The sequence below is a fragment of the Sarcophilus harrisii genome, chromosome 4 (genome assembly GCF_902635505.1).
Source record: "Sarcophilus harrisii chromosome 4, mSarHar1.11, whole genome shotgun sequence".
Taxonomy (NCBI): Eukaryota; Metazoa; Chordata; class Mammalia; order Dasyuromorphia; family Dasyuridae; genus Sarcophilus; species Sarcophilus harrisii.
In genome coordinates, this window is record NC_045429.1 from 136,449,725 (window position 1) to 136,469,799 (window position 20,075).

Sequence of the window (20,075 nt, forward strand, 5' to 3'; positions counted from 1 at the left end):
CATATTTTGTATTTCTTTACAAACTGCTTCCCCAAGAAAACATAAAATCTTTAAAAACAGATATTATTCTGTTTTTGTCTTTGTAACTCTTAACAAGTAGGAGAGTGCCTAGCATTTTGGAGGCACTTAGTAAATGCTTGTTGATGGTTTGTTCTCAACCTGTTAGAATCTTTTTTTGAGACCAGCTCAAATGCTATTTCTTCCATGAAGTATTTCTCTATTTCCCTTAAGCTAAAAGAGAGCACTTTTCTCATAAAACTGGATGCTTTTTTCTCTTATTTTCATTTATCATATCCTATCTTGTACCACATATCTTGTCCCTGTCTCATAGCCAGCAAGTTTTAAAGTTAGCATTTGAATCCAAATCTCCTGACTCCAAGTCCACTACTTTTTCCCAGGATAACAGTCTGCCTTTTACATTTGCTGTGCACATTGAAGTTCACAGAGTACTTTCCTCACAACAATCTTATAGGGGAATGCAGATATCATTATTCCCATTTTATAGCTATGGAAACTGAGGCATAGAGGTAAATAATTTGACCACACTTATACAGCTTGTATGAGAACTGATGTCAATTATCCCTTCCACATCACAGGGGTGAGAGTTGTAGCACTTCCCAAAATCTGGAAAATGTACATAAAAGTTTTGGGGCCTTCATACCAGAGAAAAAAAGTTGAATTTTTTTCTTTTTCTTTATAGGATGTTTATAGTACCTTACTGTAAATTTTGAGCTAAATATAGTTCATCATAGGTTCTGTATCATCTGCTGGCTTTCATGATTCTTCTCCAGTTTCTGTAAAATTCTCCCCAAATTCCCATTTAATTTCTTATGTCGCATTGGCAAAAGTCACAATGTGGAAGGAGTAACTGGATTGCATTCTTCCCACTATGTCAAACTGAAAGCTCCAAAAGACAATGAATGAATATCCATTTTTGACCTTAACAACTAACAAAGTAACATCCATAGTAGAGGCTTAATAAATTTTTGTGGAGGTAACTTTACTAATATATAATAGAGTAAATTCCTATCTAGAATGGCTGGGCTAATAAGCAGTCTGGTTCTCTTGTTATTTTTCAGAGGTACTGGATTTTTAAGTTAATTCCTAATGTTTTTGTAATTACTAGGAAGCTAGTTTGAATTTTTGACAGTCAACAACTACAGAGGATGGAATTTAGCCACTTTAGTTTCCTTTCTCTTCCATTCTCTTGACATTGCAACTAACCTATCTAGGTTTAATTTCTCCAAATTTCCTCAATTGTAAAAACGGAAATTTGGACTAGATTAACCAATCAACAAGCATTTATTGAGTGCCTGCTATTTGCCAATCAAAGTGTCAAATGCTGGACATACAGTGCCAGCATTGCCCCAAACTTCAGACCCTCAAGGAATTTACAAATTTCATTAAGGACATTCTAAATCCTGAATTAGGCAGCTAGGTGGCGCCATAGTGCACAGAGTGCCAGACTTGGCAGTGAGGAAGACTCTTCTTGCCTAAATTCAAATTGATCTCAGACACTTACTAAGCTGTGTGATCCTGGGCAAGTCACTTAATCCTCTTTGCTTCAGTTTCCTCATCTGTAAAATGAGCTGGAGAAGGAATTGGCAAATCACTCCAGTGCCTGTGCCAGCAAAATCCCAAAATAGGGTCATATAAGGAGTCGGAAAGGAATGAAATAATTCAATAACAAAAAAGAAGGGCAAGTGAAGGACATTCATTACTTTTCCTATTTCCAGTGAGAGTTGCCATTAGTACTATTTCTAGCTTCTAAATGCTAAATTGCTAAAATGCTCTGTTTCATAGTTTCTTTAGACTTTCCAGGTCTAAAACTATGATCCTTGAATATGACTGAAAAAAGTAATAGAAGCATGGTTCTTCATTCTACTTGAAATAAAATATTATCAATTAATGTGCAAACAAAAAGGATATCTAGATATATATATCACTGTACTTTGCAAAAATAAATTTATACATACCTTCTCTGCTACCAAATCTCTCACTTGTTTTCAGTACCAAATTACCAATTACCTACCTGAAATTTCAAACTGGATGCCTCAAATGCAGCATGTCCAAAATAACTCATTGATGTTCCTCCCACAAAATTCAGTCCTCTTCCAAATTTTCCTCTTTCTTTGGAAATTCTTACCATTTTTCCATTTTCCCACATTTGTAACTCTTATAATTGAAGAAAAAAGATGGTTTCAGTTTCATGCTTCAGTAAATCTCCCAAAGTCACACAGCTAGTAAGTGTCTGAGGTTGGATCTAAATTCAGGTTTCTCTGACTCTGGGACCAGTGCTCCATGTGCTACCTAGTTGCCACTTCTAGCATTTTATGTGGTCTAGCTAAAAGTTTCCTAAATTGTAGATCTTAGCCCTATATGAGGTCAAGTAACTGAATGTGGAAGTCATGAAAAATTTGGCAATGATAAAAGGTTTCTGAATTCAATGATCAAAAATTAATTCAAAATCAAATGCATAATGAATCTGGGGTGTTTCTGGTAACACTTGCCTTACTACATTGTGAAACTTAACTGCAGCCTTAGTTCTGAATACACACAATATGCATACTCTGCATTATGTATGCACGAATGCTGCCAGAAATACCTTGGCTCAGATTGGAGACAGGATCGAATAAAAATTTCTCCAGTGAAAAAAAATAGAAAAAACTGAAGAAGCCCTGGTTTAGCTAACCAGGCTTTCTCTTTATATCTACACCAGCCTCACAATCTCCTGTTTTTATGCTTCTGCACTATTAGTCCTTTCTGTCTAGAACTCATTTGTTCTCCACCTCTACCTTTGAGGATATTTTTTCAAGATGTGGTTTGAGCATCACCTTTTCTCCCATATTGAAAGTACATGACTTCGTGGTCAAAAGGGCTTAATGGTTTTCAAAACAGTTTTTTCTGGAAGCCACTCTAATTACTTTTCATAAAACAATAGAAATTCAAAATACAATTGAACCTTAGAGATTATTGAAGACATAAAAACAAAAAAGAGTCATCTCCAGTTATCCTGATCTATATCTGGCCACTGGACCCAGATGGTTCTAGAGGAGAATGTGACACTTGTAAGGTCACTTAACACAATCTTACCTCATTCAAATCCAATTCACTTGCATGTCATGGAATCACCTTCTTGAAGTCATGGTCATCTTGGAAAAGGAAAGACAAACAATAGAAACAAAGGCATAGAAAGGCTGATTTGCCCAAGATTACACAAAGCTAGTTAGCAGCATTTATATTATAATACAACATTTATTAAATGTCAATGAAATGCAGAAAACTATTTGGTACAGGAATAAAGGAGACAATAAAATGTAAATTGATCATTTTTCCTACTTTTAAGAAGCTTACAATCTGGATAAGACATCACCACATATACAGAAAAAACTTAGGTTCAAATTTTCTTTATTATTATTATTATTAAAGCTTATTTTTCAAAACACATGCATAGGTAATATTTAACATTTCCCCCTTGTAAAACCTTGTGTTGCAAATTTTTCCCTCCCTTCCCCCCCATAGAAAATAATCCAATATATGTTAAACAGGTGCAAAGCTTCCATACATATTTCCACAATCATGCTGCACAAGAAAAATCAGATCAAAAAGGAAAAAAATAAGAAAACAAAATGCAAGCGAACAACAACAAAAAGAGTGAAAATACCATGTTGTGATGATCCACACTCAGTTCCCATTCTTCTCTCTGGGTGCATATGGCCCTCTTCATCACAAGACCATTGGAACTGGCCTGTATCATCTCATTGTTAAAAAGGACCATGTCCATCAGAATTGATTTTCATATAATCTTGCTGTTGCTATGTACAATGATCTCCTGGTTCTGTTCACTTCATTCAGCATCAGTTTATGTAAGTCTCTCCAGGCCTCTCTGACATCATCCTGCTGATCATTTCTTATGGAACAATAATATTCCATAATATTCATATACCATAACTTATTCAGCCATTCTCCAACTGACAGGCATCCATCCACTTAGTTTTCAGGTTTTTGCCACTAAAAAAAGGGCTGCCCCAGCATTTCTGCATATGTGGTTCAAATTTTCAAGGAGAGATATATACCAAAAGAAATATAATTCTAGCAGTTGTATGATGATGAATTGGCAGAGAAAATGAGGGTAATACAAGAATATAAGGAGGGGGATGGTTTTAAAAAAAAAAAAAAAGATCTTTCCTGGACATGTACCTGTGGGCCTAATTAAATGGTAGGAGATATATAGTGATGTAATCAGTAAAACCTCAAAACTGATTTTTTATGAAGTTAGCAAGAAAGAAATGTCAAACACTAAGGTTATGCACGAGAAGCCATGAGGCTTATATAGGGATGAATATATAGTTTTGTAGTTTATAAGGGCATTTAGCAGTTCTGGATCAGTAGTGAACAAACTAAATAGTAGAAATTATTCCAGAGATGAGAATTCAAAAGTGTGGTTGAGAAGTTCAGTGGGCAAAGGATTCTAAGCTAGTCATAATGGCAACATATACATAAAAATCCATGGAGTTAGAATTGGAAAAGGAGGTATGAAAAAGCAAAATGATGTCAATACAGCTAGAGGGTAAGAATCAAGAGACCAAAGGTCACAAATAAGAGCTAAGATTAGGTGCAATGTGAATGAAGAAATAAGAAAGGTAAGACTAGAGGCTATTTACTAGTAGGCCGAAATTTCAAAGTTCTGAATTTAAAGGTGCAATTCTCCAAAAAAGACTGATTTTAAATGTGCAAATGTGATGATTTGTGGCTGAATTAAAGAGTGAAGAAGCATGACCTTACAAATGAGATAAGATGAATTGTATTTCAAAAAATTACTTTCGGTTACTTTAATTAGTTCTAATTTTGTCTTCCACAATTTGATGTCATTTCCTATTTCCACCTTTGTCTTAAAAGACTCTCCTCCATACAAACTAGACTCATCCTTGTTGTCTCACCTTACACTTTGTCTTTGCTGAGGTTGTTGCTTATGCTTAAAGCCACTTCTTTCACCTTTGCATACAGAGCTATCTATTCCCTTTAACCTTAATTTAACGGTCACTTTATCTAGAAAGTCTCTCTGATATTTAGGAAAAGTGTTTTTCACCTTAATTCAACGGTCACTTTATCTAGAAAGTCTCTCTGATATTTAGGAAAAGTGTTTTTCACCTTAATTCAACGGTCACTTTATCTAGAAAGTCTCTCTTATATTTAGGAAAAGTGTTTTTAACCTTAATTCAACGGTCACTTTATCTAGAAAATCTCTCTGATATTTAGGAAAAGTGTTTTTTTTTTTTTTCCCCTCTGGGTATTCAGACATTTTTTTTTTCTTTTTTAATGGCCTTTTATTTACAGGTTATATGCATGGGTAACTTTACAGCATTAACAATTGCCAAACCTCTTGTTCCAATTTTTCACCTCCTTCCCCTCCACCCCCTCCCCCAGATGGCAGGATGACCAGTAGATGTTAAATATATTAAAATATAAATTAGATACACAATAAGTATACATGACCAAAACATTATTTTGCTGTACAAAAAGAATCAGACTCTGAAATTGTACAATTAGCTTGTGAAGGAAATTAAAAATGCAGGTGTGCATAAATATAGGGATTGGGAATTCAATGTAATGATTTTTAGTCATCTCCCAGAGTTCTTTCTCTGGGCGTAGCTGGTTCAGTTCATTACTGCTCCATTGGAAATGATTTGGTTGATCTCATTGCTGAGGATGGCCAGATCCATCAGAACTGGTCATCATATAGTATTGTTGTTGAAGTATATAATGATCTCCTGGTCCTGCTCATTTCACTCAGCATCAGTTCATGTAAGTCTCTCCAGGCCTTTCTGAAATCATCCTGTTGGTCATTTCTTACAGAACAGTAATATTCCATAATATTCATATACCACAATTTATTCAGCCATTCTCCAACTGATGGGCATCCACTCAGTTTCCAGTTTCTAGACACTACAAAAAGGGCTGTCACAAACATTCGTGCACATACAGGTCCCTTTCCCTTTATGATCTCTTTGGGGATATTTAGGAAAAGTGTCTTTAACCTTAATTCAATGGTCACTTTATCTAGAAAGTCTCTCTGATATTTAGGAAAAGTGTTTTTCACCTTAATTCAACGGTCACTTTATCTAGAAAGTCTCTCTGATACTTAGGAAAAGTGTTTTTAGCTGAAAGGAATGCTTGTTAATAACAACCTGCCAACTGGAGCTTTATTTTGCTTCTCTATTATTCAATCATCAAACAACACATCTGTTATGCTGTTTAAAACCAGAGGCTGGCGCATGATAGGTGCTCGTTAAGAGCTTGCACACAGTAGGTGGCGTGCACAAACATTGAAAACTGCTCTAGTTCTTGGAGCCCGGGCACCGAGGCAGATTTATTCAAAGGGAAGATGATTGGCTGCTGTGGAGGAAGCAGCGGAAAGCAGAGAGCAGAAGCCAATCGCTAGCTGCAGCTGCTCCAGGATTCCCAAAGGACTGGGGAAAGGGCATTCCCCGGGAACTTGGCGTCACGGAGGCGACGTTTACGTCGGGAGGCGGGCTTTCCTGTTCCGATTTTTGGCAACTTCCGGCGGCGGCACCCAATCGGAGACGGCATCCGAGAGGGGTGGTCCCTTGCCCAGGCCCATGTGAGGAGCAGCTTGCGCCGGATTCATGGGGGCCCACGTAAAGCAAGCTGTTTTCCGCCTCCCGCCATTGCCCACGATTGGAGAGATCATTAAACTTTTCGGACTCCGAGCCCAGAAACAACTCTCCCAGAACTTCCTCCTGGACTTGAGACTGACAGGTGGATAAAGCCCTGACGCTTCCGGAGCTTCCTCCCCGTGGTCCGAGGGGTACAGGAAAGGGCCGGGGGATGCCGTGCGTCTGAGGGCGTGCGCGCGGACTTTAGAGGCGTGTACGCGCCATGGGGAGCGGGGCATGCGCTCTCGGGCCGCGGGGCATGCGCTCTCGGGCCAGCCCCTTTCCCGCGGGGGAAGCTGCGGCTCCTTCAGGCTGGCTCTATTTCTGTTACACGCGCAGCGCTGACCTAACGATATGTGTGAACTTAAATGTTCTCAGAGCTGCGCTTGGTCTAGAAAAAAGCCTTGTGGGTTTTTAAAGTTTGCAAATGCTTGGGAGCGAGGTTCTGAAGTCACTCATTCCGTAAGCTTTTTCAGCAGTGGGGCAGGGAACTCTGGGAAGAAAGCTGTGGCAATCCCGAGGATTTAAACTTTTAATAAATATTTCATTTCCCCCCAATTCCATGTGAAAATGAGCGCGTGTCTTTGGCCATCCCCCGGCACGTAGTAGGTGCTTAGTAAACGTTTATCGGATTGGATGTATCTCTGCCACATAAGCAGGTTCTATCTCGCAGATCCGAACTTCCATCCAAGTGCCGTGTGGTAGAGAATCACCCCTTGGATTAAATTAATCTTTCGTGTTGAGTCGTGTCAGGCTTGTGGGAGGTAGCGGAGGAGTTTGCCGTTATTCCCTTCTCCGGCTCATTTTACAGATGAGGATCTGAGGCAAGCAGAGTTAGATGATTTGTCCAGGGTCACAGAGCTAGGAAGGGTCGAGGGCCGCATTGAATTCGTGAAGAGTCTCCTGACTGCAGACCTGACTCTGCTCACAGCTACCCTACATAAGAGTCACTTCTGTGTTTTGATCAATGAGCGTGTTTATTTCATTTAGTTCAGTTCAGTTCAGGCAGTGGATGGAGCATTCCACGGGGGAGTCTGGAACCTCTTGAGCCTGACCTACGTAAATTTTTTATGTTATCTTAGAATTCTTCTCTTTCAGATAGTTGTTTTTGTGTTTTATTCTTCAGTTCACTCTTTCAGCAAATGATTATATCTCCTTTTAATTCATTCTGCTTCTTTTTCGCAAAAAAATTGCAATTGTTATTGTGTTATCATCTATAAAGGAAATGTTAAGGTTGTTTGTTTTTTTTTTTTTAATGTGTTTAATATGTTTTATGTATTTTGTAATTTCTCAAAGTCCTAACAGGTAAAGGTAAAGGCAGATTTTTTTTCCCTGCTGCAAAAAGGTCCTTGTATTTGGTGATTTAGTCATTAATAAGGAGAGCAATTTGAATTTATTGGTGAAGATAGAAACTGGGTTCTACAAGGATTTGAAAAGGTAGTTGACAGTGAGAGAACTGGAAATAGGGAAAAATTTGGCAAGAAAAGAGAACAAAGTGGCCTGAAGGGTAAGGAAAAGGAAACTGCATGCACATAGCTCTTCTCTCCCTCTTTCCTGCCTCCCTTCTCCTCCTCAGGTATAAAAGAAAACCTGATCTTGTTTATAGTTGGAGGGGAAGGAAATAGAGAAATTGCAGATACAAGAGACAGGGCAGGTGATTGATAGAGAAAGTAAAAAGAAGGGAATTAGTCTGGGCAAAAAGACCATTCTTGATGAAGGAAAAGACATTAAAAAAATAATAATAAAAAATATTAAAAAAAAAAAAAAGACAGATGAAAAAGTTTTGAAGCATGGAGAAATTGTCCTGATATTATCATGATTGGAAGTTGAGGTTACCACCTGAGAATCAAGGAGAATAATATATAGGATACTATATAGTATAATGTTATAGTAAAATCTTATAATGATATATTTATTAATATAAATTGCTATTCTGGTCAGTCTTTTGAACCTTTTGGATTTATGAAAGGTTTCATAAAAGGATCAGACCTATCAGTAATTGCTTAAAGCAGTAGGCTTTTGTTTTTAATATGTTTTAATTCAAACAAGGGATAGCTTAAGACAGAGGTGTCACATTCATTGAAATGGGAAAAATTCCCAAATGTGGCCTAAACCATATTAAAATGGTATTGGGAAATGATTAACAAAATAACAAACATAATAACTAACAAAATAATAATAACAATATGACAAATATAATAAATAAAATAATGATAACAATAACTAACAAAATAAATAAAATACAATATAACCTAATAGTAATTTGTGTTTTTCTTACAATTCACTCATCAGAGAGCCATTTCTATTTGAATTTAATGACTGGCTTAAGAGACTCCTGGGATGGGAGAGGGTAGTTTGGAATCACTCCTCCCCATCTCACCCCACCTTTCACCTCACTGGCTATACATGGCTTAAGAAACACCTTTAGGATGCAAGAAAAGAAGGAAAGGATAGATCTTGAGCAGTTTGAAATTCACTCTTCCCTTTCATACACAGGCAAAAAGTACTACTAGACTCTTGTCAAATCACCTGCAAAATAGAGAAGAGAAGGGATACAACTGTGGTGTATCATTAAACTTCTGATGCATTTGTTTTCAGGCTGATGCTGGTTGGATAGGGGATGGAGGAAACATATCAACAATGGTCCTATGGTGAAGCTGCTCCTAAACTCAACTTCACTAACTCTCTCTCACTTTTCCAGGATCCTTTGTCATCTTTCTTCCATGACAGCTCAGTAACACAAGATATAGCCAAGGGTTTTTTTAGGGAGGAATGTGTGCTTACCTAGGCTCTTCTGATTCTCCATTTTTATAGAAAATATTGAGGATTAGCTAATGCAAAAGATCATTGACCATTTTCAGAGACAGAGAAAGCGAGTATGTGTGTATATTGACCATGGAGGTTTCTAAGAGTTTTCAGAAAAGTAGTCTTTCTGGAGGCTGCTGCCTTTTTTTTTTTTTTTTTTTTTTTTTTTTTAATTAATGAACAAAGAAAGGAAAGAAACAGTCCCCAAATTCAAAACTTTTCAACCATTACAGTTACATTATTACAGGTTTTTAAAGGATTATATTAACTGAACAGCAACTAAAGATAAATATTGTGTGCTCATTATATGTTGTTTAGTAGAGGTATTTATTTTAAAATTATCAAATAGATGGAGTAGTGAATATTGTAATGTTCAGGCTAGCTTTCTATAGGATCTTAGGATCAGCCTGAGGCCTTGATCTTAGTGGAAGAGTGAGGGAGGCAGGACAGCCACCAAGAGGCTGGTCAAAAATGGAATGTCTTATATCCAATCCTTCTCAGCCCTTAAATACCTTATTACAACTACATCATTACAGCATACTGATGATGTGTGAACCAAAGAACTATTACATCACCATGTTAAGTACTAGGTATATATATATATACATACTAGAGAACCATCATCTCATCAATTCCACTGAGTTAACACCTTGTTTCAAACTTACTTCTCCAGAGTACCGACCCTCTACAGGATATAATGCTAGACCTGGAGTCAGAAAGAACTGATTTTGAGTATTATCCAAATGCTTACCAGCTGTATGACAGTGGGCAAATTATTTAACCTTTCTTAGCCTCAGTTTACTCATGCATAAAATGGGGGTAGTAATAATGACACCTACCTCATACTGTTGTGACGTTCAAATGAATATAAATAATATTAATTAATATAAATTTAAATATAATTAATTAATATAAATAAAACTAAAAAAAATGCAAACCTTAAAATACTATAGAAATGCTAGTCATTATTCATGTGAAAATGATTGATGGGTGTTTGCATGCTCATTTCACTTATAAATTCATTTCCAAGATTAGTATTTTACAAGATACATACATACATACTTAATTTTTTTTTTCCCCCTAGATAAGATTATACGAAAGGCTGGCAATCTAAAAAATGCTCATGTTTATGAAGTAGGCCCTGGGCCAGGTGGCATTACCAGATCTATTCTTAATGCTGAAGTAGCTGATCTTCTTGTGGTTGAAAAGGACACTCGGTTTGTTCCTGGGTTACAGGTGAGAAACTTAAGCTGTTTATTTTGATGGGCAAACATTTAATTTTAAGCTTTAGGCACAGAAGCTAAGCAGGCAGATTATTTTAGGTAAACTCAGTTGATCAGAAATAGGCACTCTTTATGTGATTGTTTTCATTTACTAAAATAAGGGAGTAGTTTTAGGGAGTTGCATGTGATTTTTTTGTCAATTTGAACATAATTTAGAACTAACATCCTTAATTACTGGTCAGGCTTTTTTATATTACATTTTAATTTTGTACATTTATAAGATTAGGGGATAGTTGACTTTTTTGTGGGGCCAATTTTAAATATATTTTATTCTCTAAGACAAGATTTGTATTTCCATTTGTTTACAGTATTGATAAAGTACAATATTATTCATTTTTCTCCCATCTGTACATATTCAAGTATTCAGAATGACAAAATTTACACAGTAGCTTAAAATTGTACTTTTAAACTACTGTCTTATTTAAAAATTTAGGTCTCTTAGTTTTTGGAAAGCTGTGTGAAATGTTCTTTATTCTGATACATTTAGTCAGCCTCTTCAGTGGTGGGCTGGAAGAAGCACCTCCAGGTGGGCTGCTCTATCCCTGGACATCCCCTAGTCGTGCCTCCTGGCATGCCCCTCAGAGCTCTGATATAGCTTACTACAAGTATGGAAATTTCCAGTTCTTTCTGCAAGTGCTCCTTATGTTCTTCCTTCTTAGTAGTCTGGTTCTTATCTCCTTAGTTGATTATTTTATTACATTTGTCAAGAATCTTCTGTTTTTTTCATCACCAAGTTTGCCTTGAAGTTTCTCATCCTCTACAGTAGCCCTCATAAAGTTCAAGAAAATTCTTGGGAGACATTCTGTCTCCCTGCTTCTCCTCTTCACCTTTGTATTTCTCAGCTTCCTGAACCATATGCTCCATTTCTCCTTTGCTCAGACAATCTTTGTCATTCTTGTTGTTCATCTTATCCACAACAGAAACATTGAGCTGCCGTTTACATGGATGCCAAATGTCGCCTAGTTCTGAGGAACAGAGGGAGGAAGGGGATTCCTGGGGCTCAGACTAGCCAAGCAGGTTGTTATCCTTTGTCGCTGATTGCTCACCTTCATAAACAGAAGCAGGCCAGGCCGGTTGTCTTAGTGGCTGGTAAAGTTTGCTTAGTAGGGATAGTTGGATTGAACTGTTAGGACCTAGTCAGTAGTTTCAGTTCCAAGGACAGCAGCAAGTCCTACATATTCTTGGATTTAAGAAGCAGCACAGGCAATAGCCTCATCAGGGCTGATGTCTTGTAGAGCTGCTTGCTATAAAACAAGTCCTGCAGGATGATGAGTGGAACTATCCACCAAGACAGTCCTGAAGTTTTGGTTTATCTAGTTTGGCATCTTTGGGGCCACTTGTCACCACTTTGACACCACTTGTCAATGGTGCACAAATGGTGGGCAGCCTTCTTGTTTCCATTACTGTGCTTCTTGGGCTTTTGTTTGGACTCGGAAATGAAATGATGGACCATCTGTTGGCAAAATCCTCACCGCTCTGGTGAATGTCCCCAGCTGTGGACTTGACTCTAGAGATGCCGTCTTTAATGGTAAGAAGGGAGACATTGAAAGGATCTCCTACGAGGTCAAAGATCAGTACATTTCTCTTAGCACCAGCTTTTTGTCTAAGCCAAAGCAATGGCAATAGCAGTTGTTCCCTGATGATTCAGAGTGCATTGAGACAAATAGTCCCAGCATCCTTTGTGACCTGACATTGGGAATCCTTGAAGTAGGCTAGTATAGGTACAGCAGCATTTGTGACAGTCTTCCCAAGGTAAGCTCAGCAATTTCTTTTTATCTTGGTCAATACGTCTTCTGGACAGAAACTTTTGGTCTCCCCTTCACTTGGGCCTTAGTCCTGCCTGCATCATTCACCACCATGAGAGACCAGTGTGCCATGTTTGACAGCTTCCTCATCAGATCTGTGACCAGTTAGACATTTGCAACAAAGACTTACTGTAATTTCATTCTTTGTAGCACCACCAGTTAAACAATTCTGTCAGCGGAGGCAGTGTAGTTTGAGGCAGTCCTGTTTCCTCAATCATTAGCAGTGATCCTCATTTCCCCATGTTAGATGACTCCATAAGTGGTGCCAAAATCATTGCCAACTCAGTTCCCTTGACATGGTGGCTGGGATGTTGGGGGTCAGGGCCAATTACTGTGTAGCAAAAGGGTTGCTGTTGTACTGATAGCAAGATCTAACTCTTATATGAAAAAGACTTGGCAGTTTGGGTTTACCAATTCTTAAAAAGATTACATAATAGCTAACGTCTTCATTAATACATATACAGGCCCAAGAACAAAAAAATGCAGTAGATCTAATGTATCCAGTACTTATTTGCTGCATGTGGAGTTCCATATTCTACAATGTTTAGCACAAGTCCAGATCTCTTAAATCCGTGTGCATTGTTCTTTCTATTCTACGCAGACAATTTCTTAAACATGTATGTGATATTCCAAATAGTGAAATATAAGGCAATGCCCTTGAAATTCATAGTTTCCTGCTTCCTATGTAATACATTTCTTTACTAGGCAAGAGGTGTATCACATTTAAATTTGTTTCCAAATTAATCTCTTTCTCCAAAAATGGTGTGCAAATATACACATATTTTTTTCTATTTTAAGTGAGCTAAGTCATGTGATTTTCAAACGTAAAAACTTAGTTTTCTCTACGTTTTCTAGTGCTAGCCTCTTAGCATCTAATTATGTCATATACTTTGTGAATACTTAATAAATATTAATAGAATTTAATTAAAATAAGAAAGCCTATAGCAGTAAAAGAGAAATTAAAACTATAAATAATAGTAAAGATGATAAACAATTATTCCTATTTGCATTTGGCATTATGGTTTACTTTAAAAACTCTAGAGAACAGGGAAGAAACTTAATTGGGGCAATTAATAGCTCTAGTTAAGTAGTAATCCCTTCTTCTTTCTTTTCTTCCTCCTTCCATCCCTTCCTTTTTTCCTTCGTTCTTTTTCTCTCCTGTCTTTCCTTCTTTCTCCTCCCTTCTAAACCATTTCTCTTTTTCCGTCCCTCCTTCTCTTCTTCCTTTTTCTCCTCCTTCTCTGTAATTTTACCAGTGTAGAGAGCTACTAATAATGAACATGTTATATGCATATCATTACCTTCCCTACAAATTATAGTTATAATGTTGCCTATATGCAAAAATGCAATACATAAAACAAAGTGGAAGAAAAACACCATTATTTTTATTCAGTACTGAAAAAAATGAGGAAATGATAGAAAAATCTCTTTAAAAAAATTATAAAATACATATGATAATTGGTGATTAGTCTGAAAAAGAGTTTATGTATGATTTATAAAGACTATAGAAATCAAGAAAATAGAGAATATTTGTTAAAGGAATAGAGATATTATCATGGTTGGACCACAAATATACAATTAAAGTAATTATACCCAAATTAATTTATAGATTTTTTTTTTTTACCATAGCAAACAGATTACTAAGGAGTAATTGTATGTTACTAAACAAAATAATAAAATCATTTTAGAAAAAAAATTATCTAGACTCTCAAGCGAAATAATAATTATTTTAAAAGGTTGGAAATGAAGGGGTACCTTGTAGCTTCAGCTATATAATGAAGCAGCAGCATCAAAATATTTAAAGTTGATAGTTAAAGTAGAAAAAAATAGGTCAGTGGAATATATTAGATAGGATGAAAAGCAAATGAGCTCAGCAGCTCACTCTTCCAAAAAAAATTTCATGAATATAGTTTACTTTCTTATGGCAATACCATCAAATCACCAAAGATGATGAAAGATAAAAATCAATATTATATGGACTGTGGAAGGAAAGACAGGCAATCTAACCCACTGTTTAGGAAGCTATAAATTCATCCAACTTTTCTGGAGACAATTAGAATTGTGTAAGAAAAGTTACTAAACTATTCCTATTCTTTGACACAGAGAATTTACTGCTGAGCAGATATCCCGAGGAAATCTTGACAGCAAGAGAGGTTTCATAAATATTAATGATCTCATTCATTGTGACATCAAAAATGTTGGAAATAGAATAATAGGTACATAGTGATTGAAGAATGATAGAACTAATTGTGGTATATAAATATAATAGAATACTATTGACTTCAGGCATCGATGCTGTTGATTGCTGTATCCCCCTTGATACTCTCTTTTCTTTTTTTTCTCAGTAGTATTTTGTTTTTCCAAATACGTGTAAAAATAGTTTCAACATTCATCCCCACAAAACCTTGTGTTCCAAATTTTTCTCCCTTTCCCAACCCCCTCTTTTAGACAACAGATTATCCAATAGATGTTGAACATGTACAGTTCTTCTATATATATTTTCACATTTATCATGCTGCACAAGAAAAGATCAAAAAAGGAAAAAAATGAGGAAAAAAAATTACAAAAAAGGTGAGATTACATCTGTGTTGTGAGATTACCTGTGTTGTGATCCATATTCAAACCCCACATTCCTCTTTCTGGATGCAGATGGCTCACTTCATCACAAGTCTATTGGAATTGTCCTGAATCATCTCATTGAAAAGAGCCATGTCCTTAATAATTGATTGTCACATAATCTTGTTGTTGCTGTATAGAATGTTCTCTTGATTATACTCACTTCACTTAGCATCATCTCAAATAAGACTTTTTGTGTTTTTCTGAAATCGACCTGCCCATTGTTTCTTATATAACAGTAATATTCCATAGCATTCATATACCACAACTTATTCAGCCATTCTCCAATTGATGGGCATCCATTCAGTTACCAGCTCTTTGCCACTAAACAAAGGGCTGCTACAAACATTTTTGCACACGTGGGTCCTTTTCCCTCCTTTAAGATCTCTTTGGGATATGAGCCCAGTAGAGAGTTAAAATTATAATTTGTGTTGTTCGTTACTTCTCAGATCAGATTCTGTTAATGGCTTCTTATTGCTTAACCTGAAAAGCTTGAAATTCCTTAGACTAGCATTGGAAGCCCTTCATGATTTGGCACCACTGGCCCTCTAACCATGGAACCTATGTTCTAGCCACCTTGGACTATTCAGCAACCCTGTGTTCTCCCTATCACGCTTTTCCCTAAGGCTTTCATCATGCTTTTCCCCTGAGCCTGTAATATTTTCCCCTTCTACCCATAGAAATCTTTTTTTCCCCCTAATTAAAAAAATTACAATAGCTTTTTATTTTTCAAAATACATGCAAAGATAATTTTCAATATTCACCCTTTCAAAATCTTGTTTTCCATATTTTTTCCCTCTCTCTTCCTCCTTCCTTCCCTAGACAGCAAGTCATCCAATATAAGTTAAACATGTGCAGTTCTTCTAAACAAATTTCCACATTTATCATGCTGCCCAAGAAAAACCATATCAAAAAGAAAAACAAATGAGAAAAAAAGCTAGCAAACAAACAACAGCAACAACAGGTGAAAATATTATGTTATGATCTATAATCAGTCCCCATAACCCTCTCTCAAGATGCAGATGGCTCTCTCCAACACAGGTCTATTGGAATTGGCCTGAATTACCTCATTGTTGAAAAGAGCCAAGTCCATCACAGTTGATCGTCACATAATCTTGTTGTATGTATAATGTTCTTTTGGTTCTACTCACTTTGCTTAACATCAGTTCATGTAAATCTCTGTGGAAATCTTTAAATCTCAGTTCAGATGATAATCTTTTTCTTGAAGTTTTCCTTGATTCCTTAATCAAGCATCATATAACACTAACGTATATAATTATATGTAATACAATAATATAACATCTCAATATAATGTAATTATATGTACATAAAGTATGTGATCATATAATGTATAATTGTTATATATATAATTATGTAACTATATAATCCCCATCAAGCATTATATAACACTGTAGCTTTTGTACAATTACCGTGAATTATTTTGTGTTATAGTTTATCTTATATGTATAATATCCCAGAATTGACTATTTCTTTTGAAATTTCCCCCACCTAATTTAGTGCTTTATGTAGAATAGGTACCTAATGTTTCTTGAGTTGAATTATTAATAAATTTAGTGATAATCACAATATCACCACTTAAAGTAAAATCTTTATTAGTTTTCTTTCTCTCCTTTTCTATTCATTTTATTTCCTTCAAAATTTCATTTTATGGAGCATTTGATGTTGCAGTGGATAGAGCACTGACCCTGGAGCCAGTTGTGAAATCAGGAAAACTCATCTTCCTAAGTTCAAATCTGGCCTCAGAAATTTTAACACATTTTTACTAGCTGTGTAACCCTAGGCAAGTTATTTAACCCTAATTACCTCAACAAAACAAAACAAAAAGACTTTCATTTTATTTCCTTCAAAAATATTACTGAAATTTGTAAAGCCCAAGATGCCAGGAATTGTGTTTTAGTCATCTTTGTATCCCCAGTGCTTAAAACAGTCTTTAACACAGAGGTGACATTTTATAAATACTTGTTGAGTTGGATAAAGCATGCAGAAATATGTGTGTGTGTGTGTGTGTGTGTGTGTGTGTGTGTGTGTGTGTGTGTGTATTCCAGTAAATAACACTGTTCAGAACAAAAGTAAGTCATTATTACACTGTTTTTTAGGTTTGAAAATAATTTTTAAATGTTTTAAAGGTATTTAAGTATGCCTCTTAAGTTTTATATAATGTGAGGCTATAACAGATTTGAATGAGGAATTTATATGACTTCATGAGGTTGATTTATTCCCACATAAGTTTGAGATTGAAAATGTATAGATTTTTCTATAGCACCAGGAATGAAATAATGAATTTTATTTGGTTTTCATAAAATAGATGCTATCTGATGCAGCACCTGGAAAACTGAGAATTGTTCATGGTGATGTGTTGACATTTAAAGTAGAAAAGGCTTTTCCAGAACACCTTAAAAAAAAGTGGGAAGATGGTAAGTGTTTTTGTGATTTACATTTATTTTTAAATGTTTATTTCATTATTTCTCTGAACAAATCTTTTAAAAATCACTTGAATTAAACTACTGAAAATAAGAAAATGTGTTATGATTTTCTTATAAAAACTAACCATTTTTTCTTTGTTGAAATTTTTTTACTTCATATGTTCAAAATTTTGTTTTGTATATTTGAATTTTTATTCCCCTCCCAAAGTGATATAAGCCACATATCTCTGATATTATAAAAGTATTGAAGAATGTTTAAAAATATCTGTCTCCCCTCAGTTTTTGGAGGGTGGGGGAAACAAATGATTTAATAAGCTTAAGTAACAGTTTTTCCTGTGTTCCTGTCCTCATTATATAGCTACATAAAAATTATATAGCTAGGAAGAGGAAGGAATTTATGACCAAACAAGAACTAGAGATCATAATTGATCACAAAATAGAAAAATTTGATTATATCAAATTGAAAAGTTTTTGTACAAACAAAACTAATACAGACAAGGTTAGAAGGGAAGCAATAAACTGGGAAAACATTTTTACAGTCAAAGGTTCTGATAAAGGCCTCATTTCTAAAATATATAGTGAATTGACTCTAATTTATAAGAAATCAAGCCATTCTCCAACTGATAAATGGTCAAAGGATATGAACAGACAATTTTCAGATGAAGAAATTGAAACTATTTCTAGCCATATGAAAAGATGCTCCAAGTCATTATTAATCAGAGAAATGCAAATTAAGACAACTCTGAAATACCACTACACATCTGTCAGACTGGCTAGAATGACAGGAAAAGATAATGTAGAAGGTTGGAGGGGATGTGGGAAAACAGGGACATTAATACATAGTTGGTGGAATTTTGAATACATCCAGCCATTCTGGAGAGCAATTAGGAACTATGCTCAAAAAGCTATCAAACTGTGCATACGCTTTAATCCAGCAGTGTTACTACTGGGCTTATATCCCAAAGAGATCATAAAGATGGGAAAGGGACCTGAATGTGCAAGAATGTTTGTGGAAGGTCTCTTTGTAGTGGCCAGAAACTGGAAACTGAGTGGATGCCCATCAATTGGAGAATGGCTGAATAAATTGTGGTATATGAATATTATGGAATATTATTGTTTGGTAAGAAATGACCAGAAGGATGATTTCAGAAAGGCCTGGAGAGACTTATATGAACTGATGCTGAATGAAATGAGCAGGACCAGGAGATCATTTTACACTTCAACAACAATACTGCATGATGATCAATTCTGATGGATGTGGCTGTCTTCAACAATGAGATGAACCAAATCAGTTCCAATAGAGCAGTAATGAACTGAACCAGCTACATCCAGCAAAAGAACTCTGGAAATTGACTATGAACCACTACATAGAATTCCCAATCCCTCTATTTTTGTCCACCTGCATTTTGGATTTCCTTCACAGGCTAATAGTACACTATTTCAAAGTCCGATTCTTTTTGTACAGCAAAATAACCGTTTGGACAGGTATACTTATATTGTATTTAATTTATACTTTAACATATTTAACACGTATTGGTCAACCTGCCATCTGGGGGAGGGGGTTGGGAGAAGGAGGGGAAAAATTGGAACAAAAGATTTGGCATTTGTCAATACTGTAAAATTACCCATGCATATAACTTGTAAATAAAAAGCTATAATAAAAAAAAATTATATAGCTGGATGATATTCATTTAAATGTAGATGAAAGAATCGAGGCATAGAGTGACTAGTATAGGTTGAAATAAATGACTATTGCTGTATTGTTTAACATAGTTATTTGAATTTTACTAATACTGTTATAATTGCTTTCAAGATAAAAGTTTGTTTAAAAGAAAAAAAACTAAATTGTATAGTAGTTTGGGAACATTAAAAACATAATTACTTGTAAACAAAAAATTTTATCAGACTTTATTATTGTTAAACTTCTTAATATGTATTTTATATTTTTTCCTCCGTGTTTTGGGGTCATTGTAAAGCCATATGCAAGAATTTAGCATTTAATTTTAACCATTGGCCTTTGGTTTTGCAATGAAAATTTTTGGTCAAGTGTTTTTGTTTTTGTTTTTGTTTCAATTCAAAACCGTCTTTTCATGATGCTTTATGTTAGCACAATAATTACCCAGGCTTAATTTATACTTAAAATGTGTTCATAATATATTGATAAAATAATCTTAGACTTTTCTCTTGATTCCCACAGATCCTCCAAGTGTGTATATTATTGGTAACTTGCCTTTTAGTGTGTCTACTCCACTAATTATTAAGTGGCTTGAAAATATTTCTGAAAGAAATGGACCTTTTGTTTATGGCAGAACACAGATGACTTTGACCTTTCAGAAAGAAGTGGCTGAGGTAATCTTTTATTTGTATAGGCTACTTTACCAGGAGATCATATTCCAAAGGAATGTTGTTTTATTTTCTTTTTAATCAAATGGATTATATATATTT

At 35.5% G+C, this 20,075-nt stretch overlaps 1 protein-coding gene across 1 annotated transcript in view; it reads left to right on the forward strand.

Moving 5' to 3' along the window:
- The first annotated feature begins 6,586 nt into the window (after nucleotides 1-6,586).
- Nucleotides 6,587-20,075, forward strand: part of TFB1M (transcription factor B1, mitochondrial) — a 64,250-nt gene continuing 50,761 nt past the window's right edge. Inside the window, exons 1-4 of the mRNA XM_031937586.1 lie at nucleotides 6,587-6,780; nucleotides 10,567-10,718; nucleotides 17,513-17,621; nucleotides 19,828-19,979. Of these exons, the coding sequence (XP_031793446.1) occupies nucleotides 6,648-6,780; nucleotides 10,567-10,718; nucleotides 17,513-17,621; nucleotides 19,828-19,979 (546 nt within the window). The 5' untranslated portion in view covers nucleotides 6,587-6,647. The remainder of the gene's footprint in view (nucleotides 6,781-10,566; nucleotides 10,719-17,512; nucleotides 17,622-19,827; nucleotides 19,980-20,075) is intronic.